Raw genomic sequence first — 25212 nt, forward strand, 5'->3', positions numbered from 1 at the left:
AAACCACAGGACCCCTGTCACATTCTCATATGCCAACTATTCTTCCCCTTGGTTCACTGTTTTCCAGCCATACTGGTGTCCTGGTAAAGACATCAACACACCTGGAACATTCCCACTTCAGGAGCTTTGCACCTGCTGTTTGTTCTGCTTGGAATATTCTCTCCCTCTCTCATGACATTCTCACTACTTACTTCCTCTCTCCTTTTAGGTCTTTATCAAAAGTCACCTTCTCACTAAGTAACCACTTCTTACTGACTGCCTCCCCTGCTAGAATATGAGCTCCATATTAATAATCCACAGAGATTACTGTCTGATTTTTCATTGCTTTAGCACCAGATTTCTTTCATTTAAAAGTAATAAATTCACTAATCAAAACTCTAGTTAAGATTTCAATAAAGGACTATAGATATCAAAATACAATAAGCATTTAAATATAATATCCTCATGAGACTATTCATTATAGTGCATTAAAAATAAGGGGCACCTGGGTGCTTCAGTCAGTAAGCCTCTGACTCTTGATTTTGTCTCAGGTCATGATCTCATGATTCATGGGTTTCAGCCCCACATTGGGCTCTGCGCTGTCAGCACAGAGCCTCCTTGGGATTCTCTCTCTCCCTCTCTTACTCTGCCCCTCCCCGGCCCCCGCAAAATAAATAAACTTATAAATCGATAGACAGAATATCTTGCAAGTACAAACAAGGCAAAGTATATCTAATTCAGGTGACCAAATATATCTATTGTGCTAAGTGGGCAAATAGCTTTATTTATATTAGGTAACCTCAGGCTCATGAGAAAGGCAATACGTATGTTATACAGAAAAAGACAAAGCAACTACAAGAGACATGTGATGCCCTTCTTGCCACCTATGGGGTGTGGACACCAAGTTGAGAGCTGGTAAGCCTGCCACTGGATGCTCCAACTAGGAGACACTAAGAAGAGAATAAGAATGGAAAAACATGCCAGGAAAACAAAGGGAGTTAAGGATTTAGGCCAAAAGAGTAAGGGGGGAGATGGTCAAGACTCTGTGGAAGCATTACTTGACAGGACTACACGTCACCAGCTGCAGGTTTCAGCAAGGCGGCAAGAAAGGTGTCGGCTATCTGCTAGGCAAGGGACATCACCACAAAGAGCAGAGAAGCCCAGCGGACAATACAGAACACCCACACAACGGTGAGGGTCCCTCCTTCCCTACCACAACAACACAGTAAATTCCCCTGACACACCCAGCAGAAAAGCGGGAAGGAGCAGAAGTCTAAGAGATTGTACACATTTTTATTAGAGAATCTGAGCAATAGTATTTAAAGGAACCATTTAAAAATCTGAATAGGACCGAGTTTTAAATGGTAAATACGCACTACCAAAGAAGACACCAAAAGGTATCAGGTTATATGTACACTAAATATCTTCCTCTCACATCCGAACTGTAACGTCAGTAAGTACACAAAATGATTTTAAAAATATCAGCATCTTGGGGCACCTGGGTGGCTCAGTCCATCAAGCATCCGACTTAGCTCAGGTCATGATCTCACGGCTCATGAGTTCGAGCCCCGCATCAGGCTCTGTGCTGACAGCTCAGAGCTTGGAGCCTCCTTCTGATTCTCTCTCGCTCTCTTTCTCTCTCTCTCTCTCTCTGCCCTTCCCCCACTTGTGCTCTGTCTCTCAAAAATAAACATTAAAAAAAATTTCTTAAAAATGTATCAGCATCTTAACACTAGAAGAAATGTTAATTATGTGACATGATAGAGGTGTCAGCTAACCCTACAATGGCAATCATAATGCAACATAAATGTACCAAATCAGTATGTTGCACACTTTAAACTTGTACAATGTTATATGTCAATTATATCTCAATAAAAATATTCTTTTTAAGAATTAGTAAACATCTGATCACAAGAATTTCTTAGGCATAAAAGCAATGGGAGAAATCAAACACACAAAAATTATAGATTAGACCATATAATATCTAAAACTGTTGCACATCAAAAACAAACACAAAACTAAAGCCAATTTTTGGTGGGCAGGAAAATTAAACAAAATAGGCAATGCTAATACCCTCTCCTCCATACGTAAACATTTGAAGACTGGTCAAGTAATGCAACAAAAGTTAGCAAATTAAACTAGACAAATCAAAAAGGACAAGTGACTAATAAATATTTAAAAACTGTTCAACCTCACAAGTAATCAATAAAACCAAAATTTAAAAACATACCACTTTTTAGCCATCAAATAAGACAATGTATTTCTAAAAGTCAGTGTTGTCAGAATGGAACAGAATTACTCTAAGAAATTAGTACAAATCTTAATGTAATTGGGTAACATTATTTTTTTCAACCTAATATTCCCCTATAGTAATCTATTTTAAGAAAATAATCAGTGATGTGAACAAAAATTTGTATGTAAAAATTGTTTGCGGTAACATTGCTTACAATTGCCAAAAAAAAGGGGAAACAACTTAGATGATCAACAACAGGTGCATTTCGTTTATATACTCATCAAGTATTCTTTGTACCTGTTTATATCCTTGTAAAGTATAACCTGGCCAAATGAAGCATTATATAGCCATCAAAAATGTTTTTCAAAAATCACTTAAAAATATAAAAAATGGGGGCCCCTGGGTGGCTCAGTTAAGCATCCGACTTCACCTCAGGTCATGAACTCATGGTCCGTGAGTTCGAGCTCCACGTCCAGCTCTGTGCTGACAGCTCAGAGCTGAAGCCTACTTTGGATTCTGTGTCTCCCTCTCTCTCTGCCCTTCCTCTGTTCAGGCTCTGTCTCTCTCTGTGTGTCACTCAAAACTAAAAAACCATTAAAAAAATTTTTTTTAAATGTGAAAAATTGGGGGCGCCTGGCTGGCTCAGTCAGAAGAGCATGTGACTCTTAATCTCAAGGTTGTAAGTTCGAGCCCCACACTGGACGTAGAGATTATTAAAAAAATAAATAAACTTTAAAAGAAATATACGAAAAATTATCCCTATTCAATGAAAAGAGGGCACAATATTGTACATGCGGAATGAATAAATTATGATATATTCATAAACAAAAGAACACTATTTAGCAATAAAAAATGGCAAAATCCAGATACAGTACAAGCAACAAACAGAAAACAAAAACAAATAAACAAGAAAACCATTATACGAAGTGAAAATATCCAAACAAAAAGAGTGCATACTATATGAGTCTATTCATATGAAGTTCAATGACATGCAAAACTAATTTACAGTGATAGAACCATGGTTACTCCTGGGAGGAGGTGTAATAAATGCAAATAGGTATGAGGACACTCTCAGGGTGATAGAAACACGCTGGCGATGTTGTGAGGATATACATATGTAAAAAGCAATCCATTAAAGTATAAATATGTATGTATATACATAAATGATAGTTATCACAATGTACATTTAAGATCTGTCTGTGCGTTTTGTGATTCATATATGGTACCTCCATAAAGTACTGTAGAAATTGCATATAAAGGAATAAAGGATAACTTCAATTTGGTTAAATAAATGTGCAAAGAATAAAAAATATATAAAATACATCAAAATATTAAAGGCATTTATTTCTGGAATTACAAGTTATTTATATTTTCTTTTTAACTTTCTGCATTTTCTACATTCTCTACAATGAGTTACGTGACTTTTATAAATGATCAGAAAAAAAAAAATTCACATTTTTTTAAATTCTGGCTTGCCTACAAAAGAAAACTCTGTTACACTTGTAACTATCACAAAATTATGCAATGTGTAGAAAGACTCAGTAAATTCTCCTAACAAATTTCCTATAAATTAAAAATACTCATATGTGTAATGTATTTGGACAAATTAAGAAAAACACTAGCTAAGCTAAGTATCTACAAGTCAACTGAGAACTCAGCACTATACTGTGGCATGATTTTAAAACATGGTCCTGCCTGCAACAAATACAGGGCTCTCATGACTCTATAAAAACTAGTTCCTGAAAACCAGTTATTTTTAAAAATATATTACTTTAAATATTCCTTTGAGCCCGACTTATCTAAATTCCATGCAAAATGCCCAAAGTAAATTCTCTTCACATTGCAAATACTCTTTGAGTTTTAGAAACTTTTACAATGTGCATAAAATAATAAATGAGAACAAAACCAAAGAAGACATACAAACCTCTGATTGTACATGCCCCGAAAGTTGTAATTAGCTCTATAATTTGGGAAAGGCTTTGGATCTAATGGCCTGTAGATGGCAGGCTCTCCCCTTTTCATAGCAAGCCCATTCAGTTCCACAGTTGGAGTTATACTACCTGTTTAAAAAAAAATATTAAAAGCACACAAGTGAAATATTTCCATAATAAATCACACAAGCCATACTTACATTACATGTCATTACCATGAAAGAAGGTGGGAGTCAATGGCCTGTCTGTATGATGGTCTCAGGGATGTAAATACAAACTACATGAACAGGAAAATTGTTTCTAATGAAATCTCTTTGGGGTTTTGGCAACCTCTTTTTATATTCATGACCAAAAATTCAATTTGAAAGTCATACTATTTCAAAACAAGGGAAACACAAGACTCACAGATTGCTTAATTCGAATATTATAAAGTACTGAACTTCAGCATAAATTACTCACCCCAGGAAGCTTTCAGTTATTTAATCATTAAAAACATTATCATCTGTGAATATTTTTATATTTTGCTAATCAAGCAGCTGAAGTTAGCAATGAATACAGGGTCATCAGTAATTCTTGGACTTACCTAATAAAACTAAATTTTGAGTTTCTATCACATACAAGACAAAGTAAATATACTAATGCTTTGTATAAATAATCTTTAAAGATACACACTGAAGCGTTTTTGGATGAAGTGATATATCTGAGACTTCTTTCAAAATAATTCAGAGGAGAGACAGATGACAAACAAGGTAACTGTTGAAGCTGGTGGTGGGTATAGGGATGTTTACTATCTTATTTACTTTTTCCACAATTTGAAAAATCCATAATAAATAACACACAATGTAAATTATTACATCATATTATTTCGAGTACCAAAAGAGGCTATTTAGTAAAACATATATATATATATATATATATATATATATATCCCATATAAAAAATTATACAAAGGAATCTAAAGTTTTCGGAGAAAGTAGTAATCAGTGTAAATTCTATATACACTATTTTGCTTGAATTACGCCTTCTGCAATATACATTTAAGACTCCGTTCATCACGTACAAACATGGGCCCACTTATTGCAGCAGAGAAACTGGGGCTGGCAGAAAGCACCCACCAGGGCTGGGAGAGCCTGACACAAATGCACAACTGGCAGCCATGGCATAAGCAATCCATCAAGAGTCAATAATGCTCACTTCATATCTCATTTCTAAAGCGTTCAAGTGAAGCCACTAAAGAGTATAAGGACAGGAACTATAACCAAGGTTAAGGGGAAAAATAAAGAGTGGAAGGACAGAGGAGGCAAAGAAGGAAAAGATAAGCATAAGAAAAACAGCAAAGCACAGTGAATATGTTGAATAGTGAGTCCAATTAGTCCAAATCCCTAATTTAATACCAATACTCAGGGCAGAGGAAGAGAAAGGCAAGAATAAAGGGATTCTCTTTTCCTTCTTTCTTTCCTACAGGATTTTACCAAAGGATAAGTAAAATGCACAAACCTTAAGCATACAGATCCACACATTATTATACATGTAAACACTCAGTGCCCATCATTCAGATCAAGATAGGAACATTTCCATAACCCAGAAAGTTCCATCATGCCTTTTTCCAGGCAACACCCACCTCCCCAAGTTACCTATTCTGACTTCTGTCATCAGAGTTTTGCCTGTTCTTCAAACCTAAACATGTATTGTTCTATCTTGCTTTTCACTCAACATAGAAATTTTGTCAAATATATCAGTATTTCAAACATTTTTTTTATCACTGAATAGTATTCCACTGAATAAATACATTAGTTTATCTATTCTGCTATGAATGGGGCATTTGAGTTGTTTCCAGTTGGGAACAAGTATAAAGCCACAATGTTTTAGCAGAGACATACACAGTAAGTTCTCTAGCAGTGGAATTGCTAGATCGCAGAGTAGGTTTATGGTTAACTTTATTAGAAATTGTCTAAAAGTTTCTAAAGACTTAACACCAACGAGCAGTCTATGCCTTTCAAAGTTTAAGTTTTTCTTCTTTCATAAAGATTGTAGTTTAATAACTAGCATGTTAATCAATCAGTTGTTAAGATTTATGTCATTCCGAATTTGACTTGGCCATAATCATACAGACACAGATAGCATAAAGTTCAAAAAGAAAAAAAGCTTAAAAGACCTCATCGTTTAGGTAGGGCAATAAATAAGAAACTGTGAGTTTAAAAAGCACCAGTGAGGGGCGCCTGGGTGGCGCAGTCGGTTAAGCGTCCGACTTCAGCCAGGTCACGATCTCGCGGCCAGTGAGTTCGAGCCCCGCGTCAGGCTCTGGGCTGATGGCTCAGAGCCTGGAGCCTGTTTCCGATTCTGTGTCTCCCTCTCTCTCTGCCCCTCCCCCGCTCATGCTCTGTCTCTCTCTGTCCCAAAAATAAATAAACGTTGAAAAAAAAAAAATTTTAAAAAGCACCAGTGAGGTGATTTTAATGCACTAGTGGCATATAAATGTCCTCCCACCTATACCAAAATTGGGTGGTAAGCCAGGTAAAAGTATTATATTCATATCATTTGAATCAATAAATGATTTCATGTAAAGTCCTCATTTGAATTTTTTTTAATGTTTATTTATTTTTGAGACAGAGACAGACAAGAGCATGAACAGGGGAGGGGCAGAGAGAGAGGGAGACACAGAATCTGAAATGGGCTCCAGGCTCTGAGCTGTCAGCACAGAGCCCGATGCAGGGCTCGAACTCACAGACCATGAGATCATGACCTGAGCCGAAGTCAGACGCTTAACCGACTGAGCCACCCAGGCGCCCCTAAATTCTTCATTTGAAAGTAAGACTGGTATATTTTCTTCACAGAAATGCTAGACACTGGTCTGTGTGAAGGAGAGTGGAGAAGAAGCAAACAAGTGCACACCAGGCTGAAGAGGTTTCAACACTTAGAGAGAAGTATCCCTACCTGTTTAATAAAGAACTAGACTGGAATCTCTGCATGCACACAGCGTCTCTACCTACACAGAAATGCTTTCACAGAAAACAGTTAAAGAAGAACTTTAAAGTATGAGAACCTCCAAATAATAATTCTAAGTACCACTCCACCATGTGAGAGCTGCACCCAGGTTGCATAAAAATAATCATTACACAGAATCCTCATGTGTTACATGGCTGCAAGGTTGACACAGTCAACACAGAATCCATTTCTATCGGTTTTTCAGTATGTTAAAGGAAACTTCTGTATTTATCAGTGAAAAACAGAACAAGGCTAATTGATTATATATACAAACATATATAACAACAATTGTGGATTCCTATTATGTGAAAAATGGAAGAAAAATGCCACAACTACTTTTCGAGGAGCTACATAATACTAACACTTCAAGAAACAGCTATGTAGGAAGTTAGAATAGTCCCTGGAGCACAGCAGTCACTCAATAAATATTCGTTCAAAGAATGAACTGATTAATCAACCAAGACTCCTTGAAGAAATGGCTGGTGCTGGGACCAGGACAAAGATAATACGAGATGACTTTGGAATCTCTTACTGTGCCAGACAGTAAGAAATGCTCAAAGAAAACTGAGGAAACGCTAGAGGGACAGTGGAGTCAACCTGAAAGGTTCATACCACTGGCTAAGTCTGTGACAAATTGAGAACCAAAATAAATAATGATAGATTATAAACCAGTAAGCAAAATAGGAATCCAAGAGTCTATAGTGATATAAATAAACAAACAGAAAAATGAGGGGAAAGAAAATTCTAGGGTAGAATGCCAACTAACAGATCTAAAATAAATGGAATTAAAATATCACCCTTTGAGACAGAATAAATTTCTGTTGTTTTAAACCACAAAAAGAGACAGACAGACAGACAGAGATAAAATCACCCTTTGGCACCCTTTAGAATATTAATTGATTCAGAAAAGAATCATCAATAGATGCCAAATCTGGTACGTGATATAAACTTTGATGAGGAACAGAATGTTTATATAGTCTCAAAGTTTTTCCTCAGAAAACACTAATTAAATCCTTATTAATTTTCTTATTATATAATAAGAAAACATACTTATTAACTAACTTTACAATAGAGAACCCTGGCAAACATACTCTTCACCAAGTGACAAAAGTCATCACTAATGGGTCAAATCAAAATGGGGTGTGCCCTGCTATATATCACTGAGATAAAACTAGGTCACTGGGATATTCATGCTAAAAATGCATAAATCATGAGGAAGCACCAGATAAACTCAATCAAGGGGCATTCTACAAATGAGGTGGCCTGTACTGTTCAAAATGTCATGGTCATAAAAGATAAGAAGCTCTAAGGAACTATTCCACATTAAAGTGGAATGAAAAGAAACACTAAGTACATGATCTTGATTAGATCACAGACCTACAAAGGATATTACTGGGACAATTAATGAAACAAAAATGGAATCTTTGCATTACATGATAATACGAGATCAATGTTAACTTCCTGTCAGAAGAATAGCCATGTACTTGGGAAAAAATACTTTGAAGTACGAAGGGAAATGGGATCAAATGTCCACAACTTATTCTCAAATGGTTCATAAATGTTAACAATTGGGGAATCTGGATGAAGTGTACAAAGGAGCTCTATGTACTCTTTTTACAAACTTTACATAAGTATGAACTCATTTCCAAAAAAGTTTATTTTTTTAAGCTTATTTATTTTGAGACAGAGACAGAGCACATGAGTGAGGGAGGGGCAGAGAGAGGGGGAAAGAGAGAGAGTATCCAAGGCAGGCTCTGCACTACAGAGCCCAGCACAGACTCAAACCCACAAACCGGGATATCATGACCTGAGCCAAAATCAAGAGCTGGATGCTTAACCAACTGAGCCACCCAGGCACCCCTGCATTTTTTTAAACGGGAAAATTATTTCAACTGGCACTCGACAACAGAGATCTTAATACCAACAGACATATGAAAAGATGCTGACCATCATTAGTTACCAGGGAAATGCAAATTAAAACTACACTGAATTACTATTATACCCCCGAAGAATAGCTAAGAAATACACTATTATAGTCTGACATTATGTATTTGTATGTATTTCTTATGCATGTGGTTTTTTTTAAAGTATGAACTTGGAAAGGGGCAAACTTTTTTTTTTTTTTTTTTGAGACACAGGATTCCCTAAACTGGGGACGGGCAAAAACAGAGGAGGTTTTATCATGTTGCCCAGATTGGAGTGAAGTGGCTATTCACAAGCACAATCCCACTACTCTGACGTGTTCTGTTTCCAACCTGGGCTGGTTCACCCCACCGTAGGCAACCTGGTAGTCCCCTACTCCCAGGAGGCCACTATATCAATGCCACTGCACTATATCAGTGCAGACACTTGATTGGCATAGCACACTACAGCCCAGAACTTCTGGACTCAACCGGTACTCCTGGATCAGACTCCCAAGTAGCTGGGACTACAGGCACATAACACCTATATGCCTTATGTATGCTTTGGGGGTTTTGGGGTTTGGGTTTTGTTTTTTTCTTTAATCATCCTGACCATTTTGTTGTTGAAATTAAAAAATAAAAGATACTTAAATACAATGGAGAACATATGGGGCAAAAGCGAATCATAAAATTTAATGCTGAACTAAGTAGTGAGCTGAACAAAACGTTTTGGGCCCCCAAAAACACTTAAAAATGGGTATGTTCACAGTTCACAGCAACTGGCTTATAGGTAGGAGGGTAGTCAAAGTTTTTCCAGCTGAATGTCCAGGGAAATTCTCTCTTCAAGGACATCCTTTAATTGTTGTTCTAATTAACTATTCTTTCCAACCAAAACTGTGATAGTTTCCTTACTGTGTCTAACTGATGCCTCAATAGCTTTCTCATCTTTTCAATAGGTCTAGGAATAAAAGACTGATGTAAGAACAGTAGCTGAGATACCTGTCTTCTGTGTATGCTCATCAACTTCTTGTCTTAATTCATCTTCTGATTTGATTTATGCATGAATACATGCATAACTCATGGCCCAACAGTTCCAATATTAGGTCCATCGCAACAAAAATGTATACATACAAAAATGTTGACAACAGTTTTATTTCTAAGAGCCCAAAACTGGAAACAATCCAAATGTCCATCAATAGTACAATGAAAAGTAGATTACACTCATGCAATAGAACACTATATAGCAATGAAACACTATAGTGTTAAATACAACATGGATGAGTCTCACAGATGTAACAGTGAGAAAAACAAGCTATCACAAAAAAGTATAGTGTATGATTCCAACAAGCAGACACAACAAGTTTAAGACAGATAAGCAGAACAGTGGCTTCCTCTGGAGTTGTTTAACCCCTAGAAGGGGGAATGAGGGAGGCTTCTAGGGCACAGGTACTGGTAAAGTGTTCACAGTGCAAAAAACCATCAAGGTTCTACAACTGTAATTTGTGCACTTGCTGGTATGCAATATTATGCTCTCTTTTAAAACTTTACCTTCAAAAATCTACTCTATCAGCTCACTGAAACACTCAACAGCAGAAACTCATCTCCACTGATCTTTCAGACTCTCCTGTTTCCTTCTGACTCCTTGCTGGTTCACCTCCCAGTCTAATCCTCTACAGTGGACCTGACGCAGAGATGGGCACAGGCTGCTCTTGCTTCACACTATAAGCCCTGAAGAGCTTGTTCTCTAACATGGCTTCGACCATTGGGTCGGCAATACTTGTCCTTCTGTTCCACTCCCAATGCCACTCCCAGTACTACTGCAGAGCAGAGGGTGTATAGTACTTCATGCACAGGAGTTTCTTTTCTTCTTTCTTCACCGATAATCTATGGTTTCCTAACTGATCTTGCTTTTAGCATTTTCCACCTTCAATCCACATACTAAGCTGAACTTCCTAAAATGCCATTTTAAACACATCATCCAGTAGCTTGTAAACATTAACCTCCTAAATCATAGATAAAATTTAATCTCCTAAACCTGGCATTCAAGTTCATCACAGCTCAACCCTAATTTATCTCCAGTCTTATCTCTTCCTAGTCACCTACCTGATCTAATTAAAAAACAATTTTTTTTAAACCAAATTTTTTTGGTTAAACCAAAAATTTTTTTAACCAAACCCATAGTCCAGAGTCCTATTTCCAATGCCTCTCCTCAGAGTACTCCCTCCACCTAGAATATTCTTTCCTCACCTCTATACCTGTCTACTCTCCATTCAATTAGCAATAATCACGCCTCGGATAAACCTCATTGGCTACGATACTGCCACTGCACCAAGCTGTCTATGCTCCATTCAAAGACCTTATCTTCCTTCAACTACTCTCATCCAAGTTTATCATTACTTGTAATACTGATGGCTGTTATTATTCACTTGGTACTTGATCTTTACCACTGATATATATGCTTTATGTACACAGCTGTAAAATCTTCACAGAAAAGAAAGATGTTTTCTATCTCTTAAATATATAAAAGCAAATGCATAATACATAGAGGCAGTGGTGTGGCACTAATGATCAATTGGTAATCTGAAGAGATTTTTTAAAAATTATAAAAGGAAACAATCTCTTACTGACTTCAATACAGGTGTGTTTCTTTACTGTAGTAACATTTTGGTTTATTTAAGCTTACTTAATAAATACTAAAATCAGCTGAACAGAAGCAAAACGACTAGTAATAGGAAATTCATAGAGCTTTAAAAAGAGCAGTTCTTCAAAGGAGAGTCTGTGTCTACTTAGCACATGCCACATGAGAAAGAAATAAATATCAGGTGATTATGAGCATAAGCACAGGAACTCCAGTTAAATACATTACAGTCATTTTTGGCAGGAAAAAGTCTTTTTTTTTTTTTTTACTCTATCATAAAAATACTTAAAGTGATATCTATTGCATAGATATAATACAATAGACATATTGTATAGATATAATATCTACTGTATAGATAGTAATGTATAGAATTATTGAGTCACTATACTATACACCTGAAACTAATATAACACCATATGTTAACTAACTGGAATTAAAATTAAAAACTTAAAAAAAAAAAAACTCAATCATACTTTCTGGTCTTTGTATGCAAAGGTCTTTTTGTCAACATTTAAAATGTAAATAATGCATCCTTGGAGTATCCACAAAGCAAATTTTTAATATAATTACAATGACGTTCCTCATTCTCTCACCTTTAATTATTCAGTTTTTTTCAGGTGAGCTATTAATACCTGTCAGCTATACAAGCAGCCTGCTGTAAAGAAAAGTACAGAGAATAACATATATAGAACACAACAACACAACAGAAGGAAACAAGTCAGGGCCATACCTGGGTTATTATTAACATTACTTTTGGGTGGTTTCTGAACTGGTTTGGGAAGTGTAGATTCAGTCAAAGCTTTATTAGCAACAGCCTGTTGAGCCTTCTTTATACTGCTCCCTTCGGATTCCCATGTCTGCTCACCAAGACTCAGTTGCACTGAGAACATCTTCGAAAAACATAAAGAGACAAAGAAAACATTAAATTCTTTCAGAAAATAAAATATGCTGTCTGAGAGAAAAACTGATACACCACAGAATCAAAATTTTAGAGCTAGAGGTGACCTTACAGATTATTTGCAACAAAAATCTTATTCTACCAGTGAAATAATTTTAAGAGATTGTACCAGATTCTGTTCTATCCTATTTGAAGGCTTAGTGGCAGCTCTAAGTGTGCATTTTGGGTAGAATAAATCAAGAAGAAATCATTTCCGTAAATAGATTCATATTGTTAATCATTCAAACAGTCCTCAAAAAAACAGCAGAATAAAGAGTAAGAGAAACTGTAAGAAAATCCACAAGGCCCTGTCTCTGTAACACTTACAAAATCTAATTCCTTAAATTTTATACTTAATACAATCTAGTCAAAAACCAGGCAACCCTACTGAATATTGTGTCACCAGGAAACTCTCAATCTTCCACAACCAACATTTAACCAGTCACCAAATTCTGTTAATTTTAATGTCATAAGTAGTTCTCAAATGTCTCTAAAAAAAAAAAAAAAAAAAAACAAAACTCAAATCCAAGTATATCACCCCAACTTCAGGCTAAAAACCTTTAATCTTTCCCATTCTAGCATGGCACAAAAGTTCTATCTGTCCATCTTCATTTCATACCTACTCTTTCCCTTGCCATCCAAACATTCCATTCACACCATTATTTCCATACAAACCCAAAACTTATTCACCTTTAAAATGGAGGATTAAGTTATAAAATACACACATAATCTGCTGTTTTACTCCACAGATAGCTTACTAATTTGTAGGAATACAAAGTAGTAAAAAATATATGTGTATTACAATTACTAAGAAATAAATGTGTATTTGTAGAAAGGAGGTCAGGTAGAAAGTACCCTAACCAACTGATCAAAGTTAGCATCATCCATAATCACACAAACGGTATCATGTACCTCCTGATACGACCCAATGAGAACTATTTGGTATTCCTGGCCAAAAATGTTTAGCCTGAATCTAATCATAGGGGGAAAATCAGACAAACCTAGATAATGGCATATATTCTACATGACAATTGGACTCAACTCTTCAAAAATGTCAATGTCATGAAAGGAAAAAAACACAACAAAAGAATATGCCATAATCTGGATTTGTCTGGTTTTTCACCCTATGATTGGTCTGTATGATTTAAACTCTCCTGCCTCCTGATCTTGTAGATGTCACTATTTTCCTAGGCCCACAGGCAAGACACCTTTGAGTGGTCTTACTTATCTCCTCCATTTCTCTCATCATTCTTTCCTGCAAACAACTATCAAACTACTGATTCAACTTCAAAAATATTTTTCAGATTTGGCCTCCTCTCTTTATACTCTTTGCCAATGTCTTAGCAAAGAATATCAACCTCTCTCTCCTAAACTACTATGAGACCATCCTAACATCATTCTCTTAACATAAGACTTTCCCATTCACACTATCCTCCTTACGACCATCAACATGAACACTCTATAAAATACAAATGTATCTACGTCAATCCTCTGCTTTTCAGAAACTTCTCTACAGAATCCCACCAGATTATTATACATCTAAAACTAATACAATGTTATATGTCAACTAATCTCAATAAAACTGGAAAAAATAAAAAGAACCCCAACAATTTCCAGTAGGAATCATGGGACGCACTGTTTATGAGTTTAAGTGGTAGCTTTACCATTTACTATATACAAAGTTAAGAAAATGACTTATTCTTTCTGTTTCCTTACTTCTTTAGTAAAATGGCACTAAAAAGAACACATAGGATTGTTGTGAAAATTTAAAAAAAATGACGTAAATGCCCCCATTAGAAAGGTAGAGACTGTCAAAAGCAAAATCCAACCACATGCTACCTACAAATACTGCATTTCAACTATGAAGACACAGTTTAGTCCTCGCTTCAGCAGCACATATACTAAAATTGGAACAATACAGAGAAGATTAAAGATTAGCATGGCCCCTGCAAGGATGACATAGTTTAAAAGCAATGGGATAGAAAAAAAATGTGCCATGCTAACATATCAAAGAAAAGTCAGAATGGCCATATAAATATCAAAGTAGATTTCAGAGTAAAGATTAATACCAAAGATAACAAAGTTTATTTCATGATAAATGGGCCAATTAATCAAGAAGACATAACAATTTTAAACATTTAGTCAACTAATAACACAGCTTTAAAATATATGAAGCAAAAACTAATAGAACTGCAAAGAGAAGTTGAAAATACACAATTTACATCAGAAATTCAATGCCTTCTCTTAATAAGTGATATAACAATTAACAAGTACATTTGTCTTCTATTTCTCACAAAACATTCACCAAGAAATAAAATATTCTGGACCATAACACAAGTCTCAATAAATTCAAAGGATTCAAGTGATGCAAAGTATGTTCTCGGACCACAATGGAATTAAGTTATAAACTAGTAACAGAAAAATCTCTGGAAAATTTCCAAACATTTGGAAACTAAATAGTACATTTCTAAATAAAGGGTAAAAGATTAAATCAAAAGGGAAATTAAAAGGTATTTTAAACTGAACAAAAATGAAAACACCACATCTTGGAAAGTAACACTAAAACAGTACTAAGAGGAAATTTCTAGCACCAAATACTTATTCTAGAAAAGACATAAGGTCTCAAATAAGTTAGCTTTAGCTTTAATCTTAAGAAACTAGAAAAAGAAGAGCAAATCAAATCTGAAGTTAACAGGAAAAAAAAGTAATAAAGATAAAAGCAAACATTAACGAAATATAAAATAAACTCTATAAAACCAAGAGCTGGTTCACTGCAGAGGTCAACAAAATTGGTAAACCTATAAACAGACTAATCTTGAAAAAAAAAAAAAAGACATAAATTATCAGGAAATGAGAGAAGTGATATCACCCCAGATTCTTAAAATAATAAAAAGATAAAAAGGGAGTATTTTTAACAATTTTATGCCAATAAACTTAACAACTTAAATTCTGTGAAAGACACAATTATTAAGCTCATTCAAGAAGAAATAAGTAACCTGAATAGCACTATATATGTTAAAGAAACTGAATCTGCAGTTTAAAATCTTTCCACAAAAAACAACAACAACAACAAAAACCTCCAGGTCCAGATAGTTTTAATGATAAATTATACTAAGTATTTAAGAAAGAAATAGTAACAATTCCCACAAACTCTTCCCAAAAATTGAAGGAGGAACACTCCTCAATTTATTCTATGAAGCCAGGATTACTTGAATACTAAAGTCAGAGTAAGATACTATTAAGAAAAACAGGGGGCGCCTGGGTGGCTCAGTCGGTTAAGCGTCCGACTTCGGCTCAGGTCATGATCTCACGGTCCGTGAGTTCGAGCCCCGCGTCGGGCTCTGTGCTGAGAGCTCAGAGCCTGGAGCCTGCTTCCTGCTTCCGATTCTGTGTCTCCCTCTCTCTCTGACCCTCCCCCATTCATGCTCTGTCTCTCTCTGTCTCAAAAATAAACATTAAAAAAAAAAAAAGAAAAACAGTATAAACCAAAACTACAGGCCAATATCTCTCATAAAGATAAATGTAAAAATCCTTCAGAAAATATTAACAAGGAATGCAGACAGGTGCAGCTACTCTGGAAACAGGTTCTTCAAAAGGTTAAAAGTAGAACTACCCTATGATCCAGCAATTGTACTACTAGGTAATAACCCAAAGAATTAAAAAAATACTAATTCAAAGAGATACATGTACCCTAACGTTTACAGCAGCATTATACATACAATAGCTAAATTATGGAAACAACTCAAGTTTCCATCGACTGATGAATGGATAAAGAAGATGTGGCATGAAGGGAAGACCCAAAAGGCGAGCTACAGATCTCTCAACAGAAACTTGGCAAGCCAGAAGGGAGTGGCATGATATATTCAACATGCTGAATGGGAGAAATCTGCAGCCAAGAATACTCTATCCAGCAAGGCTATCATTCAGAATAGGAAAGATGAAGATTTCCCAGACAAACAAAAACTAAAAGAGTTTATGACCACTAAACCAGCCCTGCAAGAAATGTTAAAGGGAATTCTCTAAGTGGAAAGGAAAAACCAAAAGTGACAAAGACAAGAAAGGAACAGAGAAAATCTCTAGAAACAAAGACAAAACAAGTAATAAAATGGTACTAAATACATATCTATCAATAATTCTTCTGAGGTAAATGGACTAAATGTTCCAATCATAAGACACAGGGAGTCAGAATGAATAAGAAAACAAGACCCATTTATATGCTATACACAAGAGACTCATTTTAGACCTAAATACACCTGTGGACTGAAAGGGAGGGGATGGAGAAACATTTATCATGCAAATGGACTTGTCTATATCATAATAAAGGGGATTGCCCAACAAGAAGATTTAGTAATTTTAAATATTTATATATCCAACATGGAACCACCTAAATATATAAAACAATAACAAACATGAAGAAACTCATTGATAATAAAACAATAATAGTAGAGGACATTAACACCCAACTTACATCAACAGATAAATCACATAAGCAGAAAATCAACAAAGAAATGTGACATTGAATAATACCCTGGACCAGATAGACTTCACAGATATATTCAGAACATCTCATCCTAAAGCAGTAGGATGCACATTATTTTCTTTTCGTGTTTTTCTTCAAGTAAGCTCCATGCCCATCATGGGGCCAAACAGTGGGCTTCAACTCAAGACCCTGAAATCAAGACCTGAGCTGAGATAAAGAGCAGACACTTAACCAACTGAACCACACAGGAGCCCCCAAATACACATTCTTTTCAAGTGCACATAGGATATTCTCCAGAATAGATCACATCATTGATCACAAATCAGGCCTCAACAAGTACAGAAAGAATGAGGTCATACCATGCATATTTTCTGACCAAAATACTATGAGGTCAAACACAAGAAAAAACGGCAAGAGTACAAAGTGATTCTTCTAAATAATGAATGGGTCAACCGGGAAATCAAAAAAGAAATTAAATATACATGGAAACAAATGAAAATGAAAACACAATGTCCCAAAACCTTTGGGATGGAGCAAAAGTAGTCACAAGAGGGAAGTATATAGCAATACAGTCCTACTTCACGAAGCAAGAAATATCTAACATAAATAACCTAAGCTTACACCTAAAGGAGCTAGAAAAAGAAAAACAAATGTAGCTTAAAGCCAGCAGAAGAAGGGAAATAACAAAGTTTAGAGCAAAAATTAAATGATATAGAAACTAACAGATCAATGAAACCAGGAGCTGTTTCTTTGAAAAATTAATAGAATTGATAAATCTCTGGCCTGACTTATCAAAAAGAAAAGAGAAAGAACACAAATATATAAAATCACAAATGTGAGAAGAAAAAGCACAACCAATGTCACAGAAATATAGTTATAAGAGAATACTATAGAAACTATATGCTAACAAGTTGGACAACCTGGAAAAAAAGGATATATTCCTACAAACATATAAACTACCAAAACAGAAACAGGAAGAAATAGAAAACTTGAACAGACTGATGCCCAGCAAAGAACTGAATCAGTAATCAAAAATCTCCCAACAAACAAAAGTCCAGGGCCAAATGGCTTCACCGGGGAATTCTACCAAACATTTAAAGAACAGTTAATACCTATTCTCAAACTATTCCAAAGAAAAAGAAATGAAAAGAAAACTTCCAAATTCATTCTATGAGGCCAGCATTACCCTGACACCAAAACCAGACAAAGACTCCACGAAAAAAGAACTACAGGCCAATATCCCTGATGAACACTGATGCAAAATTCTCAATAAAATACTAGCAAATTGTGTTTTGTCCAACAGTACCTTAAAAGAATCCTTCACCATGATCAAGTGAGATTTATTCCCATTTGCAAGTGTGGTTCAATATCCATAAACCAAGCAATGTGATACACCATATTAATTAAAGGATAAGAACCGGGGCGCTTGGGTGGCTCAGTCAGTTAAGCGTCAGACTTCAGCTCAGGTCATCATCTCACAGTTTGTGAGTCTGAACCCCTCATTGGGCTCTGTGCTGACCGCTCAGAGTCTGGAGCTTGGTTTGGATTCTGTGCCTCCCTGTCTGCCCCCCCCCCCCATTCTCACTCTGTCTCTGTCTCTCTCTAAAAATAAACATAATAACAAACAAACAAATAAATAAATGGATAAGAACCATATGATCCTCTCAAGAGATGCAGAAAAAGCATTTTATAAAGTACAATATCCATTCATGATAAAAAAAAAAAAAAACCTCAACAAAGTAAGGTTAGAGAGAACATACCGAGAACATACCTCAACATAATAAAGACCACAGTTAATATCATACTTAATGGGGTAAAACTGAGCTTTTCCTCTACTTTCAGGAACAAGTCAGAGATGTCCATTCTCACCATTGTTATTTAACATAGTAGTAGAAGTCCTAGCCTCAGCAATCAGACAACACAAAGAAATAAAATGTATCCAAATCAGCAAAGAAGTCAAACTTTCAGTATTTCCAGATGACATGATACTCTACATAAAAAATCCAAAAGACCCCCCCCACCCCAGAAATTGCTAGAACTGATACACAAATTCAGTAAAATTGCAGAATACAAAATCAACATACAGAAATCTGTTGCATTTGGTATACACCAAAATGAAGCAGCAGAAGGAGAAATCAAGGAATCAATCCCATTTACAATTGCACCAAAAAACAAAAACTTAACCAAAGAGGTAAAAGATCTGGACTCTGAAAACTATAAAACAATGATGAAAGAAACTGAAGATTACACAAAGAGATGGAAAAACATTCCATGCTCATGCACTGGAAGAGTAACCCCCCTTGTACTACCCCAAGCAATCTACACATTTAATGTAATCCTTATCAAAATAACCACAGCATTTTTCACAGACTTACAACAAATAATCCTAAAATTTGTATGGAACCACAAAAGACCCCAAATAGCCAAAGCCACCTTGGAAAAAAAAAAACAAAAAACAAAAAACAAAAAACAAAGCTGGAGGCATCACAATTCCAGACTTAATGCTACATTACAAAGATGCAGTGATCAAGACAGTACAGTACTAGCACAAATATAGACACAAAGATCAATAGAACAGAATAGAAAACCCAGAAATGAACCCACAATGGTATGGCCAATCTTCAACAAAGCAGGAAATAATATCCAATGGAAAAAAGTCTCTTCAACAAACGGTGCTGGTTAAACTGGACAGTAACATGCAAAAGAATCAAATTGGATCATGTTCTTATATCATACAAAAAAAAATAAATTCAAAATGGATGAAAGACCTAAATATGAGACAGGAAACCATTAAAATCCGAGAGAAGAATACAGGCAATAACCTCTTTGATATTGGCTGTAGCAAGTTCTCACTAGATAGGTCTCCTGAAGCAAGGGAAACAAGAGCAAAAATCAACTATCGGGACTTCACCAAAATTAAAAGCTTCTGCACAGCAAAGGAAACAAAACAAAACTAAAAGGCAACCTATGGAATGGAAGAAAATATTTGCAAATGACCTGATAAAGAGCTAATATCCAAAATCTATAAATAACTTATAAAACTCAACATCCAAAAACATATAATCCAGTTTAAAAATGGGCAAAAGATGGGCACCTGGATGGCTCAGTCAGTTTAGCGTCTGACTTTGGCTCAGGTCATGATCTCGTCATTTGTGAGTTCAAGTCCTGTGTCTGGCTCTATGCTGACAGCTCAGAGCCTGGAGCCTGCTTCGGATTCTGTGTCTCCCTCTCTTTCTGTCCTTCCCCTGCTCGTGCTCACTCTCTCTGTCTCTCTCTCTGTCTCTCTCTCTCTCTCAAAAGTAAATAAACATTAAAAAAAATTTTTTTTAATGGGCAAAAGACATAGACATTTTTCCAAAGAAGACATACAGATATGAAGTGAAATATCACTTCACACCAGTTAGAACAGCTAAGATTAGGGGCGCTTGGGTGGCGCAGTCGGTTGAGCGTCCGACTTCAGCCAGGTCACGATCTCGCGGTCCGTGAGTTCGAGCCCCGCGTCAGGCTCTGGGCTGATGGCTCAGAGCCTGGAGCCTGTTTCCGATTCTGTGTCTCCCTCTCTCTCTGCCCCTCCCCCGTTCATGCTCTGTCTCTCTCTGTCCCAAAAATAAATAAACGTTGAAAAAAAAAAAAAAAAGAACAGCTAAGATTAACAACATAGGAAACAACAGGTATTGGATGTGGAGAGGATGTGGAGAAAGGGGAATCCTCTCACACTGTTGGTGGGAATGCAAACTAGTGCAGCCACTCTGGAAAACAGTATGGAGGTCCCTCAATTAAAAAAAGAACTACCCTACAATCTAGCAATTGAACTATTAGGTATTTACCCAAATGACACAAAAATACTGATTCGCAGAGGCATATGCACCCCAATGTTTGCAGCAGCATTATCAACAATAGCCAAATTATCGAAAGAGCCTACGTCCATCAACTGATGAATGGATAAAGAAGATGTGGTGTATACATAATGGAATATCAGTCATCAAACAGAATGAAATCTTGTCATTTGCAACGATGTGGATGGCGCTAGGGTGTATTATGCTAAGTGAAATAAATCACTCAGAAAAAGACAAATACCATATGATTTCACTCATGTGGAATTTAAGAAACAAAACAGAGGAACATAGGGGAGAGAAAAAGCGAGGCAAATCATAAAAGACAGTTTTAACTATAGAGAATAAACTGAGGGTTGCTGGAGGGGAGATGGACAGGAGGATAGGCTAAACGGGTGATAGATATTTAGAAAGACACTTGTTGATGGGGCCCCTGGGTGGGTCAGTCGGTTGAGCGTCCAACTTCAGCTCAGGTAATGATCTCGATATTCGTGGGTTCGAGACCCACATCAGGTTCTGTGCTGACAGCTCAAAGCCTGGAGCCTTCTTCAGATTCTGTGTCTCCCTCTCTATCTGCCCATCCTCCCCTCCCCGCTCATGCTCTGTCTCCCTCTCTCTCTAAATAAGTATTTTTTTTTAATTTTATAATAAAATAAATAGATAAATAAAGAGAAAGACACTTGTTAAGATGCCTGGGTGGCTCAGTCATTTGAGTGTCCTACTTTGACTCAGGTCATTATCTCATGGTTCATGAGTTTGAGCCCCACATCGGGCTTGCTGCTGTCTGCGCAGAGTCTGCTTCAGATCCTCTGTCCCCTCTCTCTGCCCCTCCCCCACTCATTCTCTCTTTCCTTTGTCTCTCTCTCTCCCTCTCTCAAAAATAAACATTAAATTTTTTTTAATATTTTAATAAAAAAATCTTTAAAATGTTTTTAATTTTAATTAAAAAAGAAAAAAAAGAAGGGCACTTATGATAAGCACTGGATGTTATATGTAAGTGATGAACCACTAAATTCTACTCCTGAAACTAATATTACACTATATGTTAACTAACTAGAATTTAAATTAAAACTTGAAACAGAAAAAAAAAAAAAAAAACCCAGAACTACCCTACAATCTAGCAATTGCACCATTAGGTGCAATCTCTACCCAAAGGATACAAAATACTTATTCAAAAGGATACATGCACCCAATGTTCATAGCAGCATTATCAACAATAGCCAAAGTATGGAAAGAGCTGAAATGTCCACTGACTGGTGAATAAAGAAGATGACAGATAGATATTGATACAGATACAGATATATAGATGTAGATATAGATATAGACATAGATTTAGATTTAGATGATATAGATATAGATGTAGATATAGATGTAGATACACACACATATACATACATACATACATACGATAGAGTATTATTCAGCCATAAAAAGGAATGAAATCTTGCCACTTGCAAAGACCCGGATGGAGCTACAGAGTATTATGCTAAGCAAAATAAGTCAGAGAAAGACAAATATCATATGATTTCACTCATGTGGAATTTAAGAAACAAAACAAATGAATAAGGGGGGAAGAAAAGAAAGAGTGAGGTAAACCAAGAAACAGACTCTTAACTATAGAGAACTGATGGTTACCAAAAGGGAGGTGGGTAGGGGGATGGGTAAAATAGGTGATGGGGAGTAAGTGGTGCACTTGTTGTGATGAGTAGGTGTTGTATGGAACTGTAGAATCACTATACTGTATACCTGAAACTAATATTATACTGTATTTTAACTAACTGGAATTTAAATAAAAACTTAAAAATATACATATATATTAACAAATGGAATCCATCAATATAGAAATGAGATTATAACTAAGTATTTTAATACATTATAACTAGGTGTTTTATCCCAGGAATTCAAGGGTAGATTCTACATCTGAGAATCAATCAATGTAATTCACAACATTGAGATTAAAAACAGAAAAACCATATATTACCATCTCAATCAATGCAGAAGAACCAACATGACAAAAATCAACATCTATTCATGTTAAAAACTCTCAGTAAATATTAAGTAGAAAGGAATTCTTCAATCTGATACAAAGCATCTACAAAAAAAAAAAAAAAAAGGTACACCTAACATCATAATTAATGGGGGGAAACTGAAATATTGCCCATAAGATCAAGAAGTTAGAGATACCTGCTCTAACCACTTCTAGTCAACATTGCACTATAAATTCTAACCAATCCAATCAGGCAAGAGAAATAAATAAAAGACATTAAGATTGGAAAGTAGGATTTAAAGTTGTCTTTATTCAAAATGACATGTGGAACCACCAATAAAATCTTTTAAAAAAAACTTTTTTAAGGCTACTAGAACTGATAAATGAGGTTAGCAAGATTTCAGAGTATAGTACATCAATCATACACAAAAACTGGTGTCTTCTTATATGGTAGCAAAATCAGTAAGAACAATTAGAAATTGAAAGTTTAAAAGATGTGGTTTATATATACAATGGAATACTACTTGGCAATGATAAAGAATGAAATCTTGCCATGTGCAACAATGTGGATGGAACTGGAGGGTATCATGCTGAATGAAATAAGTCAGTCAGAGAAGGACAATAAGTTTTCACTCATATGTGGAATTTGAGAAACTTTACAGAAGACCATGGGGGAAGGGAAGGGGAAAAAAACAGTTTCAAACAGACAGGGAGGCAAACCTTAAAAGACTCTTAAATACAGAGAAACAAACTGAGGGTTGGTGGGGGGAGGTGGGGGAGGGGGGAAACAGGTGATGAGCATTGAGGGGGGAACTTGTTGGGACGAGCACTGGATGTTGTATGTAAGCGATGAATTATGGGAATCTACTCCTGAAACCAAGAGCACACTATATACACTGTATGTTAGCTAACTTGACAATAAATTATATTTTTAAAAAATCAAATCAAATCAATCAAATGTCAACATCAAAAGAAAAAAAGAAATTGAAATTTTAGGGGCACCTGGGTGGCTCAGTCAGTTAAGCATCTGACTTCGTCTTAGGTCATGATCTCACGGTTCATGAGTTCGAGCCCCGCATTGGGCTCTGTGCTGACAGCTCAGAGCCTGGAGAGTGCTTTGGATTCTGTGTCTCCCTCTCTCTCTCTGCCCCACCCCTGCTTGCACTCTGTCTCTGTCTGTCTCTCAAAAATGAATATTAAAAAAAAAATTTTAAAGAAATTGAAATTTTTAAAATAGCATCAAAAATATGAAATATTTAAGCATAAACCTAAAGACATAAAATACCTGTCTACTGAGAACTACAAATATTGTTGAAAGAAATTAAATAATGTCTAGATAAATGAGAGATACTTTGTTCACAGGTTGGAAGACTCAATTTTTCTACCATGTTAATTTGCCCCAAACTGAGCTACAGATTCACAGCAGTGCTATTCACAATCCCAGCAGGGTGTTTCATGGAACAGACAAGCTGACTTTAAATCCATATAAAAATGCAAAGAAACAATTCTGAAAAAGAAGAACCAAATTAGAGGGATAATACTACCAGATTTCAAGAATTAGAAAACCACAGCAAACAAAACACAGCATTTGCATAAAGATGAGAAAACAAATCAACAGAATAGAACAGACTCCAGAAATAAACATATATACGGACAGCTAATTTTTGACAAAAGTGCAAAAGTGATGCAGTGAAGAAAGGGTAATCTCGTCAACAACTGGACGTGCATCTACAAAGAAATAAATAAGCCTTCTTCCATATCTCACATGGCATATAAAAATCAACACAAAACGGCAATTAGATCTAAATGTAAGACCTAAATGTCAAACCTAAAGTGATAAAATATCTAGGAAAAAATGTCGTGAAAATCTTATGATCTTTGATGAGGCAAAGATTTCTTGGACATGAGGCCAAAAGTACAATCTATACAGAGAACAAATGAAGAAATTGGGATTCATCAAAATTAACAACTATTGCTCTTCAAAAAATACTGTTAAAAAAAGAAAAGATAAACCACAGAGTAGGAGGAAATATTTGCCAAACATTATCTAATAAAGGACTTGTATCCACAATATCCAAAAAGAAACATCATCAGAGAAGACACCAGAGTAGGAAGCTCCAATAAAGGCAAAGTGCCTGTCACATAGCAAACACTGAATAGATATTTTACCAATGATTTTTTTAATCATATATACTACTAACAAGCAATGACATAATTATCTGAGTACTCCCATCATCAACATAGTTGCCAAGAATTTATAAATCATCCTTCCATTACACCACACTAGAACAGATATCATAATTTCTAA

The 25212-nt window shown here is 35.8% G+C and overlaps 1 protein-coding gene and 2 pseudogenes across 20 annotated transcripts in view; 1 reads left to right on the top strand and 2 right to left on the bottom strand.

The window, feature by feature from the left end:
- The window catches only part of STAU2 (staufen double-stranded RNA binding protein 2), a 310084-nt gene that overhangs the window by 245746 nt on the left and 39126 nt on the right, over window positions 1-25212 (bottom strand). For all 20 annotated transcript variants that reach the window (XR_007148653.1, XR_007148652.1, XM_047842650.1 and 17 more), the window contains 2 exons: window positions 12398-12557; window positions 4137-4272 (listed from right to left, as the gene is read on the bottom strand). Coding sequence is in view for 18 of the 20 variants with exons in the window: in XM_047842650.1 (XP_047698606.1) it covers window positions 4137-4272; window positions 12398-12557 (296 nt within the window). In the remaining 2 variants the exon portion in view is untranslated. The remainder of the gene's footprint in view (window positions 1-4136; window positions 4273-12397; window positions 12558-25212) is intronic.
- LOC125156804 (uncharacterized) lies at window positions 11162-11364 on the bottom strand (annotated as a pseudogene).
- Window positions 14482-14597, top strand: LOC125156827 (uncharacterized; annotated as a pseudogene).

Source organism: Prionailurus viverrinus, chromosome F2 (genome assembly GCF_022837055.1).
Source record: "Prionailurus viverrinus isolate Anna chromosome F2, UM_Priviv_1.0, whole genome shotgun sequence".
In the NCBI taxonomy this organism is placed as follows: domain Eukaryota; kingdom Metazoa; phylum Chordata; class Mammalia; order Carnivora; family Felidae; genus Prionailurus; species Prionailurus viverrinus.